Below are 15,868 nucleotides of genomic sequence, written 5' to 3' on the forward strand. Positions count from 1 at the left end.
CGCAGAACTACATTACCCAGAATGCTATGCTCTGTGGGTGCTGGGAGGGACGGGATGATAACGTCACAGAAGGGGGCGTTTTCAGGGGCGGGGCTTCTTGCGTCGTCCGGGAGGCTGTTTGTTGTTGATGGGGAGGTTTTGTCTGTTTTTGGTGACTGTTTCCCGGGGTTTGGGGACGGAGCGGCGAGGACAGTAAGGCCCACGTACGCCTCTGCGATCGAGGAGAGGGCCAGCTAAGCCGTCTGGACCCGTCGCGTGAGCCTGCACTCTCCGCGGTGCGATGGCGGCGCTCTTGACCCCGGCGCAGGTGAGTGGACGATGCGCGCCCGCTCGGACCCACCCTCGTGGCCCCGGCGTACTGCGGTGCTGGACGGCGGTGTCCTGTGGCTCGGCGCCTTGTTTTCTGCAGGACACTGTCTCGGAGCCTCGGGAGGGGGTCGTTTGTGCTCCGTCTGGGAGCCGAGGTTAGGGGCTCCGTACGGCGGATCCTGTTTCTGTCAGTCACTGGGACGTCGTGTAAAAGGGAGAGACGTGCCTTCTAGAATTCCTCCCCCCAAGCCCTTGCCAGTGGCGTGGAAGGACCTGCAGGGCGGAGCGCAGGCCGCACAGTCCTGAGACCTTTCTGCGTCTTGAGGCCGCGCCCCTTCTCGAGTCTAGGACCTTGAGTAACTTTCAGTGCTGCCCTTTTTTTTTTTTTTTTTTTGGCTGAGTCGTGAGGCATTTGAGATCCTAGTTCCTGGAGCAGGGATCGAACTGGTGTCCTCTGAATAGGGGATTGTTGACCACTGGCCCGCCAGCATAGTTCCTGTGCTTGGCTTTTATATTAAAGTTCCTCCGTCTGAGTTTAGGGAACTAAAAAAGGCACATGGATGACATGTATTACCATGTGTCCAGCATGGTCCAGGGAGCATCACTCTGGCTCTCTTCACGGAGGTGCCTCCTGAGCCCGTGTTGATGGCAGAGGCTCATCCCTGGGGGAATCTGATCCTTGGCTTCCCTGTCCTGTATCCTCTATAAAAATAAGGACTAGGGTGGGGAAGAGGCAGCAGTAGCCTGCAGCAGTTTGGGGATTGCTGCTCTGCTAGGACAGAAGAGGTGTCAGGACCAGCTGGGAGCCCACAAGGCCAAGGAATTCACCTTTAAGTCTCCCAGGTGGCTCCAGAACCTGCCTGCTAGTGTAGGAGATGTAAGGGATGTAGGTTCAATCGCCAGGCCGGGAAGGTCCCTTGTAAGAGGGCATGGCAACCCACTCCAGTGTTCTGGCCTGGAGAATCCCATAGAAGAGCCTGGCGGGCTACAGTCCACAGGGTCTCACAGAGTCGTGCTAAGCCTAACATAGGACACACACACTTCAGGAGTGGCAGTTAGGTTTTGGTTGGTTTACGGCCAGAGTGTGTCCGCTTAAATGGTCAGGTATGATGGTGTACAGGAATGTGGGGTCCCTTTGGACACAGAAACACAAGGGGTCCTGGGTAACTGAATAGCCATTGCCCTGAGTGCCCTCATCACGGTCCTGATCAGTGTCAGGACTTGACCTATTTGTTAATTTCCCACCCACTTGGTTCCCTTCTTCACTTTATTTCAGACTCACTTCCATTCGCTGTCCTGAGAGAGGCTTTCCCTGGTGCCCAGTCACAAGCGGACAGTCACCGCCTCAGCATTCTGGCTCATTTTTCTTGAGTTTGGAACCTTTTGGTCCCTCTCTCATTGTTGTGTTCATTTATTTAGTTGTTCATTTAACATCTGTTTCCAGCCCTAGAACTTGAGCGCCCGTGGTGCTCTCTGCCAAGACCTGGAATGGCCCGGGCTTATAAAAGGTGCTCAGGAAATGGTGGAATGAATGAGCCTCCCACTCAGGTGCCCTCATCACACCTACAGTAGATACAGTCTCCTGCAGGGTGGCCCACAGGGCTGTCCTGGATCTGCCCTGAGAGTGTCTCCACGCTCCTCCCCTTCTGTTCTCCCCTTGCTTACTGCACTCATTTCTGCCCGGTGTGCAGCTTTAGCCCTTGCATTTCCCTTTGTCTAGGGCCCTGATCCCGGATCTCTGCAGGGCTGTCTCTCCCCCGCTGCCCGTGCCTCAGTGTCTCTTCTTAGGATAGTCTTTTCCCGGCCGTCTTCCTTCTGGCTGAGGTACCCCTGGCTCCCACCTGCCCATCTTCTGGCAACTCTCTGCTGTCTTATGCTGGATGGATGTTCAGTTCCCAGTTCTTTTCCTTTTTTTTGCCATGCAACATGGCTTGTGGGATCTTAGTTCTGCAACCATCCATCGAACCCTGGGCTTCGGCAGTGAAAGCATGGAGTCCTAACCACTGGACCACCAGGGCATTTCCCTACTTCTGTAATTTAAACCTGAGGTTATGGGTGACTTTCTAGGGCTCCCTGGACCTAGAGCTCTGGCTGAGACACGGAGGCGATGATGACCTTTACCTCGTATGCCGAGTGGGGGGCTTAGTAAAAGTCAAAACGGACATGGCACACTTCACTGTGCCAGCCCTCCCGCATCTGGTGTGTGAACATGTTATTTTCTCTTTAGTTCTCAGATCATGGCACAGTGGGAATGAGTGTAGTATTGATGGTGACACTGATGCTTGGAGAAATGATGAGATGTTGTGTCTATGGTTACACTGCCAGCAAGTGTCAGACTTCAGACTCTTCGTTTGAACCCTGGATCTCTGGCCCAGAGCAAGGGATCTGCAGTCACTTGAACCTCAGTGTGTGAAGCCCTCAGCCTGGGCAGGCACTCAGACAGGGTGAGGGCAGTTCAGGTGCTGTCGCTGCTGTGGCCGTTGTTGGAATTACATCTTGAGCATTTTTCCGAGAGCACTTAACCTCTGCCCCCCAGACCTCGTGGAACACCACTGTCTGTGTCATCTCCCGTGGCCTCCTTCACCCGAGGCTTTTCTCTCAGCCACAATTGCTTTATGTCCCAAGGCTGCATCTGCTTCCCCCTTGAACCCAGCACAGAACTTGGCCATCAGCAGGCCTCATGATTCTCTGAACCTCATGGGTCTCTGCATTTCACCCCCAACAGTGACAGTCTTGATCCCACCCAAGTGCACAGCACCAACACCACCGCCTGTGTTTGACTCTCCAGGTGATGGTGACCTTCAAGGATGTGGCCGTAACCTTCACCCGAGAGGAGTGGGGACAACTTGACGTGGACCAGAGGACCCTGTTCCGGGAGGTGATGCTGGAGACCTGCGGGCTCCTGGTCTCCCTGGGTACGTGCTCAGCTCTTAGACCTGTGGGGACCCAGCCTCCTCCTGGTTTCTGGCTGATCAGGTGGTCACGGGAGTCACCTTTCCTGCTCCCCACGGGCCCTGCAGTTTGCTGGCCCCTCCTCCTGCCTGGTCTGTGTCTGGGATAGAAGTGGTGTCCCTCTGAACACCAGCCCTCAGCCCGGCACCCAGCACCCTCAGCATCAGCCTGAGGTCCCTGTTCTTGACTCCTCTGCCGGGAAGCTGACTGACCCAAGCTGGTGGGGCCACATGTCCCACTGCCAGTTAGCAGGGCTGGTCTCTGAAGAGAAGCTGAGTCAGGCAGGCCCTCCATAGCGTTTGTCCTCAGTGCCACCAAGGCCTGGGGAGTATTGATGCCTCGATGTGACCCTGAGCAGTTTTGTTTCTTTTGGTTTGAGGTTGGGCTTAGGCATCCTTGGGTGGTTCTGAAGCACAGGGTGACTTAGATGAATCATCAGTCACCTTCCGGAAGGAGGGTCCCCTTCCCAGGGTCCTGTCACTGTGCCCCTGCCCAGGACTGGCTTCTAGTGATGATGTTCATGGGCAAGGGTGTCGTGCAGACAGACGACCCCACCCTCTACGGCAGTTGCAGCCCTGGAGTGGTGTGTGCGCCCTGGGTTCCAGGTCACAAATCAACACTTTCTTTACTTTGGGAGCAGCGACATTCATGGTCTTCCTCTTCCTGTCACAGAGTCCCAGACAGGGTGGAAGGGTTTCATTCTTCTCATCAAACACCTGTATCCTGTTTCTTGCTCCATCCACAGGGCACCCAGTCCCCAAACCAGAGCTGATCCACCTGCTGGAGCATGGGCAAAAGCTGTGGACAGGAGCCAGAGGCCTCCCGCGTAGCACCGGCCCAGGTAGGAGCAGGTAGCTGCTGTCCAGTTGGGCTCACGGCAGCATTCAGGACGTGCCTCTGAGCTGCCGTGTGAAGCCCTTCGTGGGGTCTGAGGTTTCTCTCGCATCGAGGTTTGGTGTGCATCAGCTGGCCAGCCCGGGACCATGCCATTGTTTAGAGATCCAGGCACCTCCTCCTCCTCGTTTTTTTTTTTTAATTTTCTCTATTAAGTTGAAGCACAGTCAGTTTCCAGTGTTGTGCTGGTTATGCTGCACAGCAAGGTGACTCAGCTACACACGTGTATACATTCTTTCTCACTATGGTTTATCCCAGGACGTCTGACATAGTTCCCTGGTGCTACAGTAGGCTTGTTGCTTATCCATCCTGTATGTAATAGTTTGCATCTGCTGACCCCAAGCTCCCACTCCTTCCCCCTCATCACTGTCCCACTTGGCATCAACAAGTCTGTTCTCAATATCTGCGAATCTGTTTCTGTTTCATAGATAAGTTCTTTTGTGTCGTATAGTTAAATTTCACACATAAGTTATACCATATGGCATTTGTTTTCGTCTGACTTATTTCACTATAGCATAATATCCTCTAGTTCCATCTGTGTTGCTGTAAATGGCATAATTTCATTCTTTTTTATGGCTGAGTAATATTCCGCTGTATATAAGCACCACATCTTCATCCATTCATCTGTCGATGGACATTTAGGTCGCTTCCATGTCTTGGCTATTATGAATAGTGCTGCTGTGAACACAGGGGTGTGTGTGTCTGATAGCCTACGGTGAACGACGTCAGATTCGTGATCTTCAAAGATTTAGCTTCAGGACCAGGGACCAGGCTTGATCACTCACAAGCTTTTGTGTAGCAGAGTTTTATTAAAATGAAAAACGGACAGAGAAAGCTTCTGACGTAGACATCAGAAGGGGGATGGTGAGTGCCCCACTTACTAGTCTTAGCAAGAGAGCTATATACTTCTTAAATTGGTTATTACAATGAATCAAAAGAATGTCTCATCTCATTCAAAATTGGTGGAGAAATCAAAAGCTTTTCAGACAAGCAGAAGTCAAGAGAATTCAGTGCCACCAAACCAGCTTTACAACAAATGTTAAAGGGACTCATATAGTCAGAAATGTAAGAGAAGAAAAAGATCTGCACAAGAGTGTCTCAAGGTTGTACAGATCTTACTAGACCCACTCCCACAATTTACATTTTAAGGTAACAGGGTTAGTCAGAAGGTTTTCAAAGAGAAACAGTCCTCAAGCAGAATACATTGTTGTTATATAATCCTTAGTACAGAGTTTAAACTGAGTTGTTTAGTTGTGTTAAGACTAGGAATGTAAAAAAACAAGTTTGTCCTTTTCTCCTCATTGAGAACTCCAGACCCCTATCTCCTCCTTGGGGACCCTAGAGTTCTTATCAGCCTACCTAGAAATTGACTCTCTCATGTCTTTTCAAATTAGAGTTTTGTCTGGATATATGCCCAGGAGTGGGATTTCAGCTTCACTTTTTTTTTTCCAGCTTTACTTTTTAATATACATATAAACTGAAGTATCCTTTATCCCACCTAAAATTTAGAATATTTCCAGGACTGTGGCAGTTTCTGGTGCCCTGTCCTTGTCAGTAGCTGTTCCTATAGCAGTCCCCACTGTTAACACCCTGTCATTGTGGATAGATTTTCTTTTTTTCTTTTTGAGGATGGGAGTGGGTGCCTTGAACAGCAGTTTCAGTTCTTGAGGCTGGGTGTCACCACAGTTAGTTTCTTCTGAGGTCTCTTTCCTTGGCATGTAGAATAAGATGGCTTGTCCTGGATGGTGGCGTTGCTGTCATCCTAACTGCCCCCCAGAGCAATGAGGATACTGACATTAGACTGCTTCAGAGAATCAGAGCCAAAGGAGATATGTGTCCATTGAGATCTATTTTATTGATCTGGCTTCGTGTGATTGTGAGTGCTAAGAGATTTTGAAATCTGCAGGGCAGGCCAGTAAGCTGGGAGAGTAGATGCTTGCAGCCTTGAGTCTGGAGGCAGAATTCCTTCCCTCCTCGGGCATCTCAGTCTTTTCTCTCTTTTAAAGAAGAATTGGCGTATTTTCGATTGGAGGGTAATTGCTTCACAATGTTGTGTTGGTTCCGCCACACAGTGACATGTGTTAGCCACTGGCACACACACCTCCCCTCCTTCTTGGCCTTCCCTCCCATCTTCCACCCTCCGCCACACAGTGACATGTGTTAGCCACTGGCACACACACCTCCCCTCCTTCTTGGCCTTCCCTCCCATCTTCCGCCCCTCAGTCTTTGCTCTTAAGGCTGCTAATTGATTGAACTTGGCCCAGCATATGAAGGGGAATCTGCTTTTCTCAAAGTCTGAGAATTTCACTGTCAGTATGAACTGTGGTGTTGGAGACGACTCTTGAGAGTCCCTTGGACTGCAAGGAGATCCATGCAGTCCATCCTAAAGGAGATCAGTCCTGGGTGTTCATTGGAAGGACTGATGCTGAAGCTGAAATTCCAGTACTTTGGCCACCTCATGCGAAGAGCTGACTCATTGGAAAGACCCTGATGCTGGGAGGCATTGGGGGCAGGAGGAGAAGGGGACGACAGAGGATGAGATGGCTGGATGGTATCACCGACTCGATGGGCATGAGTTTGAGTAAACTCTGGGAGTTGGTGATGGACAGGGAGGCCTGGCGTGCTGCAATTCATGGGGTCGCAAGGAGTCGGACATGACTGAGCGACTGAACTGAACTGAACTGAGTACCTAAAAAGTACCTTCCCAGCAACACGCCAAATGGTATTTGGACAAAGAGCTCAGCACAACCACCAAGCCAACTTGATGTACAAAATTAACCACCACAAACGCTCACATGGCGCCAAGAACTGTGCCAAGAGCTTTGTAGGCATTTTCTCATTTAATCCTCGTGACAGCTGGAGAAAGTCTTCTCGTCTCTCAGGTGAGGAAATTATGACTTAGAGAAGAGAGAAGGGACTTCCCTGGTGGGCCAGTGGTGAGGACTGTGTGCTTCCACTGCAGGGGGTGAGGGTTTGATCCCTGGTCAGGATACTAAGATCCCACAAACCACGCCTGGAACTGAGGCATTCTGACTCCAGAGCCCTTCCTGCCGACACCACATTAATGCCCCTCAGCAGCGGAAACTCGTGTTTCCTACTGTTTGGCCTGGTGCGTCCCTCTGCCCCTTCTCTTCTGAGATTGTCACTGTCTCCTTCCTGTAACCACCCCTGTAGTATTGCCTTCACCAGGCATCTCATGCTGTTTTATTTTTCCTTTGTGGCCACATCACAAAGGCTTGCAGGATCTCCAGAGGTTGCACCCAGTCCTCAGCAGTGAGGACATGGAGTCCTAAGCACTGGACGGCCAGGGAATTCCTTCTCTCTCCTTTTTTAGGCACTATTTTCAGTGTTTTGTGTATCAACCACTTGTTGTTTTAGTTGTTGTTAGTTTGATAAGTCATGTCTGACTCTTTACAACCTCATGGACTGTAGCCTGCCGGAGGCTTCTCAGTCCATGGGATTCTCCGGGCAAGAATACTGGAGTGGGTTTCCATTTCCTTCTCCAGGGGATCTTCCCGACCCAGGGATCAAACCCATTTCTCTTGCATTGGCAGATGGATTCTTTACCACTGAGCCACCAGGGAAGAAACTTCAACCACTTAGATAACACTTATTACCTCCCAGGTCATCTTCTAGGCACCTTTTTAAAAAAATTGGAATAGAGTTGATTTACACTGTTGTATTAGTTTCAGATGTACAGCAAAGTGATTCATTTATACACATACATATGTATTCTTTTTCAGATTCTTTTCCTGTATTGGTTATTGCAAGATATTGAGTATAATCCCTGTGTTATACAGGAGGTTTTTGTCATTTACCTATTTCATATATGATAGTGTGCATCAAGTAATCCCAAACTCTTATTTATCTTTCCCTCCTCACCCTTTCCCCTTTGGTGACCAAAAGTTTGTTTTCTGTGTGGGTCTGTTTCTGTTTTGTAAATTAGTTGAATTTGTATCTTTTTTTTTTTTTAGGTTCCACATGTAAGTGATATGATACTTATCTTTCTCTGACTTATTTCACTTAGTATGATCATCTCTAGGTTCATCCATGTTGCTGTAAATGGTTTTATTCTTTTTTATGGCTGAGTAACATTCCATTTTCTTATAATTCTTAAGCAGTCTCCAGGGGTGAATCTACTCATGCTTACTCTTGTATTTCAACCCAGTACCGCATCCTTCTTTCTGGCAACTCCAGTGTCTGCATTAGGACCCAGCTTGTGGGCTGACCAGGTGGCACAGTGGTAAACAATCTGCCTGCCAATATAGGAGACACAGGAGATGTAGGTTTGATCCCTGAATCAGGAAGATCCCCTAGAGAAGGAAAGGGCAACTCACTTCAGTATTCTTGCCATGGACAGAGGAGCCTGGCAGGCTACAGTCCATGGGGTCATAGAGTCGGCCACGACCAAGCATGCACGCGTGCACATACACACACACACACACACACATCTCAGGGAAGATGGGCTCTTTCTTCCCTGTGTCACAAGATGGCACATTCCTGCATTCTTACAGAACCAAGACGTCAATCCTCGGGACAAATGCTCTCCAGACAGTATTACTGAAACTGTCCTCCCTCCCCTGCTCCAGGCCTTCTGTCTCCGGCCCAGCTTGCCCTCGGATCACCCCTTCCGTGCTGTCAGGGTACAAGGATCATAAAAAGTAATTGGAAATCTAGGTTATGTTGGTGTAAAGCCACAGCAGGTGTCAGAGGCGCTGCTCTCATCCTCGTTTGTCCACTGAAGTGTTGCTTTGGTTCTGCCCTGTTGCATCACTAAAAATCCCCCTTCATGTATTGGCTTCTTTCCAGGTGACAGAGCAAAATGTCAGACCAGAGAGCCAAGCAATTCTCAGCCGGTTTTATCTGAGGAAGCCTTGCTCCGGGGAAGCCTGACTCTGGGATCTTCCTGGGACTCCAGGTTGGGGCGAGCTGGGGCTCCACAAGGGCTCTTGGAAATGCAGAGAGGTCCAGAGAGGCCAGAGATGGATGCTGGCAAGGAGGCCCATCCTGGGAAGACGAGCCTTGAGGATGATGGTTTAGGGGCAGGTGATGGTCTGCACTCGGGGGCGTTCCAGGAGAGAGTTTCTCAGGGGGATTTTCTCCACGAACGTGACCCACAGCGACCTGGAAAAGGTACCCCCCTTCATCACCTCTATAAGTGTAAGCAGTGCGGGAAGGCTTTCAACAGGAGGTGGTACCTCGTGCGCCACCAGCGGATTCACACGGGCACGAAGCCCTACGAGTGCAACGCGTGTGGGAAAGCCTTCAGCCAGAGCTCCACGCTGATCCGCCACTACCTCATCCACAGCGGGGAGAAGCCGTACAAGTGCGCGGAGTGCGGCAAGGCCTTCAAGCGCAGGTCCTACCTCCTGCAGCACCAGCCGGTGCACACGGGGGAGAAGCCCTACGAGTGCAGCCAGTGTCGCAAGGCCTTCACCCACCGCTCCACCTTCATCCGCCACCACCGGACCCACTCCGGCGAAAAACCCTTCGGATGCAAAGAGTGTGAGAAGTCGTTCCGCAACCGAGCGCACCTCATCCAGCACTACGTCATCCACACGGGGGAGAAGCCCTACGAGTGCGCGGAGTGCGCCAAGGCCTTCCGCTGCAGCTCGGAGCTGCTGCAGCACCAGCGGGTCCACACCGGCGAGAAGCCCTACGCCTGCACCCAGTGCGGGAAGGCCTTCCACCGGAGCACCTACCTCCTGCAGCACTCGGTCATCCACACCGCGGAGACGCCGTTCAAGTGCTCCCAGTGCGGCAAGGCCTTCAAGCGCAGGTCACACCTCCTGCAGCACCAGCGCGTTCACACTTGAGAAGGCGGCCTTCACCCGCTGCTCGCCCTTGGTCTTTAAGGAGGAGACCCAGGCTGGAGGGGAAAAGTTCTTCCCAGCAAAGAACACTGGAGAAGGCTTTTTTGGGCCCCTCTTCAAACCCACAGATGGTCACATGGGAGAGACGCCTGTGAATGCAGTAGATATCGGGCGGCCTCAGCCCCCAAACGTGGGAGGAGTCAGGCTGCGGAGAAACCCAGCGAGAAGCCACGTCACCCGTGGGTCCACCTCTGTCAGCTTCAGAGCACACCGGGGAAGGACAGCCTGCAGATAAGCTGAGCTAAGAGAGAAGGCTCTTCTGCCACCTGAGGCGGTGCAGCGAAGAGGAGCCACGTAATTATCTGGAGAAAACCTTCCGTGTCAGGTCAGCCGCCACTTGTCACACTAGAGCCACATCAGAACCTCACGGAGCTCGTGCTTTTCCTGTGAGGAAGCACAGAGGGGACAAACGCGGGTGTTTTCACTTATGACGACCTCCGGCCACAGGGCTCCCTTGGGTTTGCACTTAAGAGGCCATCTCAGCATTATGTTCAAAAGGAAAATAACAAGGGAACTCCCATGTGGTCCAGGGGTTGGGATTCTGTGCTCTCACTGCTCAGGGCCTGGGTTCAGTCCCCGGTCAGAGAACTAACATCCTGCAAGCCCCACAGTGTGGGGAAAAATAAAACTAGCAAGGAGGTGGAGGGGATGAAGATGAAGACTATAAACATGGAAAGTGAAAGTGTTGGTCGCTTAGTCCTGTCAGACTCTTTGTGACCCCACGGACTTTAGCTCGCCAGGCTTCTCTGTCCACAGAATTCTCCAGACAAGAACACTGGAGCAGGTAGCCATTCCCTTCTCCAGGGGATCTTCCTGACCCAGGGATTCAACCCAGATCTCCTGCATTGCAGAGATTCTTTCCCGTCTGAGCCATAGGGAAGCACAAACGCGTAAATAACAAAGATGGCTTTGCATGCTCTTTCAGACTTTCCTGCCAAGGCTCCTGCTGTTTTTCATCAGTTCTATTTTTCAGGAGCAGTATTGGAGAGAAAAAATTGCAGCCCTTTATTTTTATATGTTCACTGCTGTCCCTACCCATTAGGAGCTTAATTATTTGTGAGAAATATGAAGGCTTGAGTTATGAGCTACTTGAACTAGTAAGAAATTGGAATACTAAAAATAACATTACACAGTATTTATATTTTATATTTAAGGAGAGAATGGTCCACATAAGGATCACACATTAAAATCTGCACCCCAAAGGCTGTTGAATTTTTTTTTTAATAAGTAAACTTGTTTGTCTGCTTTTAAATGCCCAATACTCTCACTCTTCTTCTGTTTTAAGTTTAAAAGAAGTACGTTTATTAACATATGCACACATTTTTCAAAAATAGCAACAGTTAGGATATTCAGGGAAATTCACTCCAAAATTCAACAAACCTCAGTGAAAAGAAGTTGCATGCAAATCAGTTACTTGAAGCTATTAATTGACTGCATTTTCAGTCTTCAACGGGGTCTTTTTAAGGATGTTTAGCAATGTGGAAGATGAATCAATCCACATTACTTAGGGGCTTTATTTTTATTGGAATATAGTTGATTTTCAATGTTGTGTTCAATGTTCAATCACAGCAAAGTGATTTAGTTATTCATATACATACATTCATTCTTTTCAGATTATTTTCCCTTGCAGGTTATTACAAAATATTGAGTATAGCTCCTTGTGCTATACAATAGGTCATTCTTGGTTATCTATTTTATATACAGTAGTTTGTGTATCTTAATCCTAATCTCCCAATTTATCTTCCCTCCCCCAACTCTCACTCTTTAAAAAAAAAAATTTTTTTTTTAATTGGAGGATAATTGCTTTATAATATTGTGTTTGTTTCTGCCATATAATCAACATGAATTAGCCATAGGTATACATATGTCCCCTCCATCTTGAACCTCTCTCCCACTTCCTACCGCATCGCTCTTTCTTGATTCCATTCTTAGGTGGGTTTTTTTTCATCGTTCATTTTTCACTTAGATGCCTGAATCACTGTTCTGGGCATTTGAAAGGCATCATTGAACAAAACAAGTTGAAAAAAGAAAAAAATCTTGCCCTGCAGAGTTAACATAAACAGCATAATAAATAAACTGTATAAAAAACTAGATGATCAGTATTACTGAAGGAAAAAACTGGAATAGGGTTAAGTTGAATCATACACACCAAGCTATGAGGGGATAAGGAGAGGTCATAATTGTAAATCAAATAAAGTTGGGACATCTTTTATACAAAGACTTGAAAGAGAAGGCACTGGCTCTGTGTGTATCAGGAGAAATTCTACGTAGAGGGAATGTCCAGTTCAAGGGCTTTGTGGCTGGAATGTACCCTGGAGTGTTTGAGGCAGATCAAGGAGGCCCTGGAGCTGAATCAGTGATGAAGAGGGAATAACAGGAGATTATTTCAGAGAGGATTGGGGTTTTGTTGGCAGGCAAACACCGCATAACACTATGAGGGTCTTGGCTGTAACTCTAAATGAAGTGGGGAGACATTGCAGGATTTGAAACAGGAATGGCTTCATCTGCAACGTCTCTGAAGGGCCACACTGGCTGATGTATTGAATGTGCTTTGTCGGCGTGTTTGTTTTATTTATTATCTCTTCACAGCAAGGTGATCATCCTGTACAGGTGAGGCCTTCTGAGCTGAGTACTGGTGTTTTCCTCTTGGAGGACAGGACATTTCCAAGTCCCCCCCTGCAGCCTTCTAGGGGTTGGAAAGAGTGAAAGAGTTGGTCTCTCAGTCGTGTCTGACTCTTTGCGACCCCGTGGACTGTAGTCCACCAGGCTCCTCTGTCCGTGGGATTCTCCAGGCAAGACTTCTGGAGTGGGTAGCCATTCCCTTCTCCAGGAGAATCTTCCTGACCCAGGGATCAAATCCAGGTCTTGCACTGCAGGCAGATTCTATACCATCTGAGCCATTCAGTAAAATAAAACACATCTGAGTTAAGATGCCTATAAAGGGGAAGGAGTCTCCTTCAGTCTTGTTTGTGTGAAGTTTTTGTTTTGTTTTTTAATAGAATACAGTGCCAGGCATGCTAGGTGAGTCCAGATGTAAACATGTAGGTATGTTTATGTGGGTTTCACAGTTGCCGCTGTGGACTTAACTCCTTTGCTCTGGCACTGGATGTGAGTGCTGAAAATGTGTCCTGAAGTTTTTTAAAATCAGTATTAGCTTAAAAAATGAGCCATTCAAGGACTTCCCGGCAGTCCAGTGGTTACGGTCCTGCACTTCCGCTGCAGGGGGCACGGATGACTTCCAACATGAGTAGACTCTTCACATTAGGACTGAGATGGATGGTAGCCTTCTAGCACATATTTCAAGGTGAGAGAAGACAGTTTATTTCTTCCTTTCTCATGCGCATATGTATATACATATTTTTTTTTTCTCATATAGAATTAAGTAGTTCCCGTGGAGTACTGCTGAAGTTCACAGAAGATACCAATTATATTTCTCTAGTCCCTGATCTTAGGAGAAATATAAATATAACATATGGTATATGTTGTACAATTTCTTTATAGATTAGATGTTTAAGGAAATCCATTCTGTGCTTTAAAAAAATGGGTGAATTAGCATCAAATTATACTTTATGCATCTTTTGATTATATGATATTTTTGTATTTTTAAATTTTTCATATAGCTTCAAACTTACAGAAAAGTTGCAAGGATAGCAAAAGACATTCTTGCATAAATTTTACCCAGGTCAAACAATTGTCTGTTTTGCACCTTTTTCCTGGTCATTGTCTCCACATACATACTGTTGTGTATTTCTGAGCAATTTGAGTTTAATTTGGAAGTATTTTGCCTCTGTACAAGTGAATACTTCAATATATGTTATACCTAAGAGCACATTTTATGTTAAAAGAGTAGTATCATAATTAGGAAGTTCAATATTGGTAAAATACTAGTTTAAAAAAAAAAAATTAGGCCATGTTACATGGCTTGTAGGATCCTAGTTACCCAACCAGGGCTCAAACCTGTGCCCCCTGCAGTGGAGTCACAGAGTCCTAACCACTGGACCACCAGGGACTTCCAATATTATTATTTAATCCATAGTCCATATTCAGATGTTATCATTCATCCCAATATTGTCCCTTGGCATTTTTCCTGGTCCGTGGCCAAATTCAAAATTGCGTGTTACGTTTAGTTTTCATTACCCTCTGTACTCCCTTTAATGAAACAGTTCATCAGTGTTTACTGAGTTCCTTAGAATCGACTATCTGGACAAATATAAGTCATTTATTTTGTACAATTTCCTTTTATTTTTCTGATGTTCCCTAATGATTGTATTTTACCTCTGTATTATTTAACAGAGAAACCACAGGAGTGATATTTTATATTTTGCAGTACTTCTTATCAGGAGGCATGTGATGTCCATGCTTCTCAATGTTTATATTCATTTTAGGCACTTATTTAGGTTTGTGTTCTTGACTTTAGAATTACTATTTTCCTTTCCAGTAAATATTCAGAAGATATTTTGAAACTGTGTAAATATACTGATCCATGTCAATATTTCATCCCTTAGTTTTAGCCACCACTGATGATTTTCAGATTCCGTCAATTTTCTTATTTATTTATTTGACTGTACTGGGTCTTAGTTGTGGCATGCAGCATATGGAATCTAGTTCCTTGACCAGGGATTGAACCCAGAGACCCTGCATTTGGAGCACAGAGTATTAGCCACTGGATCACCAGGGAAGTCTTCCTTCAATTTTCCATATTAGTTGGCATTCTACTTTGAAATTCAGCTTCCCAAGTGAGTTGTCCATTTATTTGTATCAATATCAGTGGATTTTTAAATATTTAAGTTATTATTAAGCAGGTTAAAGTCCAGCACTGTCATTTGTTTTGAAACTCAAAATTTCCCTGATTTAAGTCCACTGGGGTTTCCTTCATGTTGGCTGGTTTGTCTCATTTTCATGTCAATATCACATTTTGTGCACTTAGCTGTGGTACAAAAGATATTAACGGTTTTATCCTGCAAATTTCCTTTCCCCGCAAGGACTCTATTTGTATAGATTTATATGGTCTGAATTTTCAAACTTAATTTTACATTCCATTCTTGAAACTTTTCTTTGTTTTTTTCATGCCTTTGATAGGAATAGCAATGCTACTTAGAAATATCTGACATGTTTTCTGATTTATACACTGGTTTATGCAGTGCATATATCAATAGAAGTTTTTGCACAAAGGAACAAAGGTTTAAAGTAACAGTGTAGTGAAAGTGAAAGTCGCGTCTGACTCTTTGAGACCCCATGGACTATACAGTCCGTGAAATTCTCCAGGCCAGAATACTGGAATGGGTAGCCATTCCCTTCTCCAGGGGATCTTCCCAACCCAAGGATCAAACCTAGGTCTCCCGCATTGTGGACGGATTCTTTATTAGCTGAGCCACAAGGGCAAGCCTAAGAATTGAGTTGGTAGACTATCCCTTCTCCAGGGGATCTTCCCCACCCGGGGTCTCCTGTGTTACTGGCAGATTCTTTACCACCTGAGCTATGTAGTACCAAATGCTTTTGCAAAATAATTTTAATAGATAACCTAATGAAGGTTTATGATATTTATTAATTTCTCTAGTGTTACCAACATTAGATAATGTCAGACTTACTTAGGTCTCATCAATCTGATTGGTTGCCTGTTCCTTTTCCTAATGAAAAATAAAATAATTTTTAAAAAGTGTTCATGCATTTTGTAATTCTGATCTCAAGTGGCATACAAGAATTTTGCCTTCTGAAGATTTTCAGTCTTTTCCTCATTAATTTGTAGTACTTATTGAATTTACTTATTATTTATATATTAACTTTAAAAATTTATAGATAGCTCAGTATCTTAAGTGTTTTCTTGTTTCAATTTTTTTTTA

At 46.7% G+C, this 15,868-nt stretch overlaps 1 protein-coding gene across 1 annotated transcript; it reads left to right on the top strand.

The window, feature by feature from the left end:
- The first annotated feature begins 95 nt into the window (after positions 1-95).
- LOC139029606 (zinc finger protein 550-like) lies at positions 96-15,687 on the top strand. The gene is made up of 4 exons (XM_070451707.1): positions 96-307; positions 3,098-3,224; positions 4,007-4,102; positions 8,965-15,687. Exons 1-4 carry the CDS (start codon positions 281-283, stop codon positions 9,969-9,971), a joined length of 1,257 nt encoding a protein of 418 aa, XP_070307808.1. The 5' UTR covers positions 96-280; the 3' UTR covers positions 9,972-15,687.
- Positions 15,688-15,868: the final 181 nt, after the last annotated feature.

This window comes from Odocoileus virginianus, chromosome 20 (genome assembly GCF_023699985.2).
Source record: "Odocoileus virginianus isolate 20LAN1187 ecotype Illinois chromosome 20, Ovbor_1.2, whole genome shotgun sequence".
NCBI lineage: Eukaryota > Metazoa > Chordata > Mammalia > Artiodactyla > Cervidae > Odocoileus > Odocoileus virginianus.

Bases quoted from the DNA above. Each gene is read 5' to 3' on its own strand.
- LOC139029606 (XM_070451707.1), top strand. From the start codon at position 281: ATGGCGGCGCTCTTGACCCCGGCGCAG. The intron at 308-3,097 runs GTGAGTGGACGA...TTGACTCTCCAG, and splicing joins CGCTCTTGACCCCGGCGCAG to GTGATGGTGACCTTCAAGGA. The intron at 3,225-4,006 runs GTACGTGCTCAG...CTCCATCCACAG, and splicing joins CGGGCTCCTGGTCTCCCTGG to GGCACCCAGTCCCCAAACCA.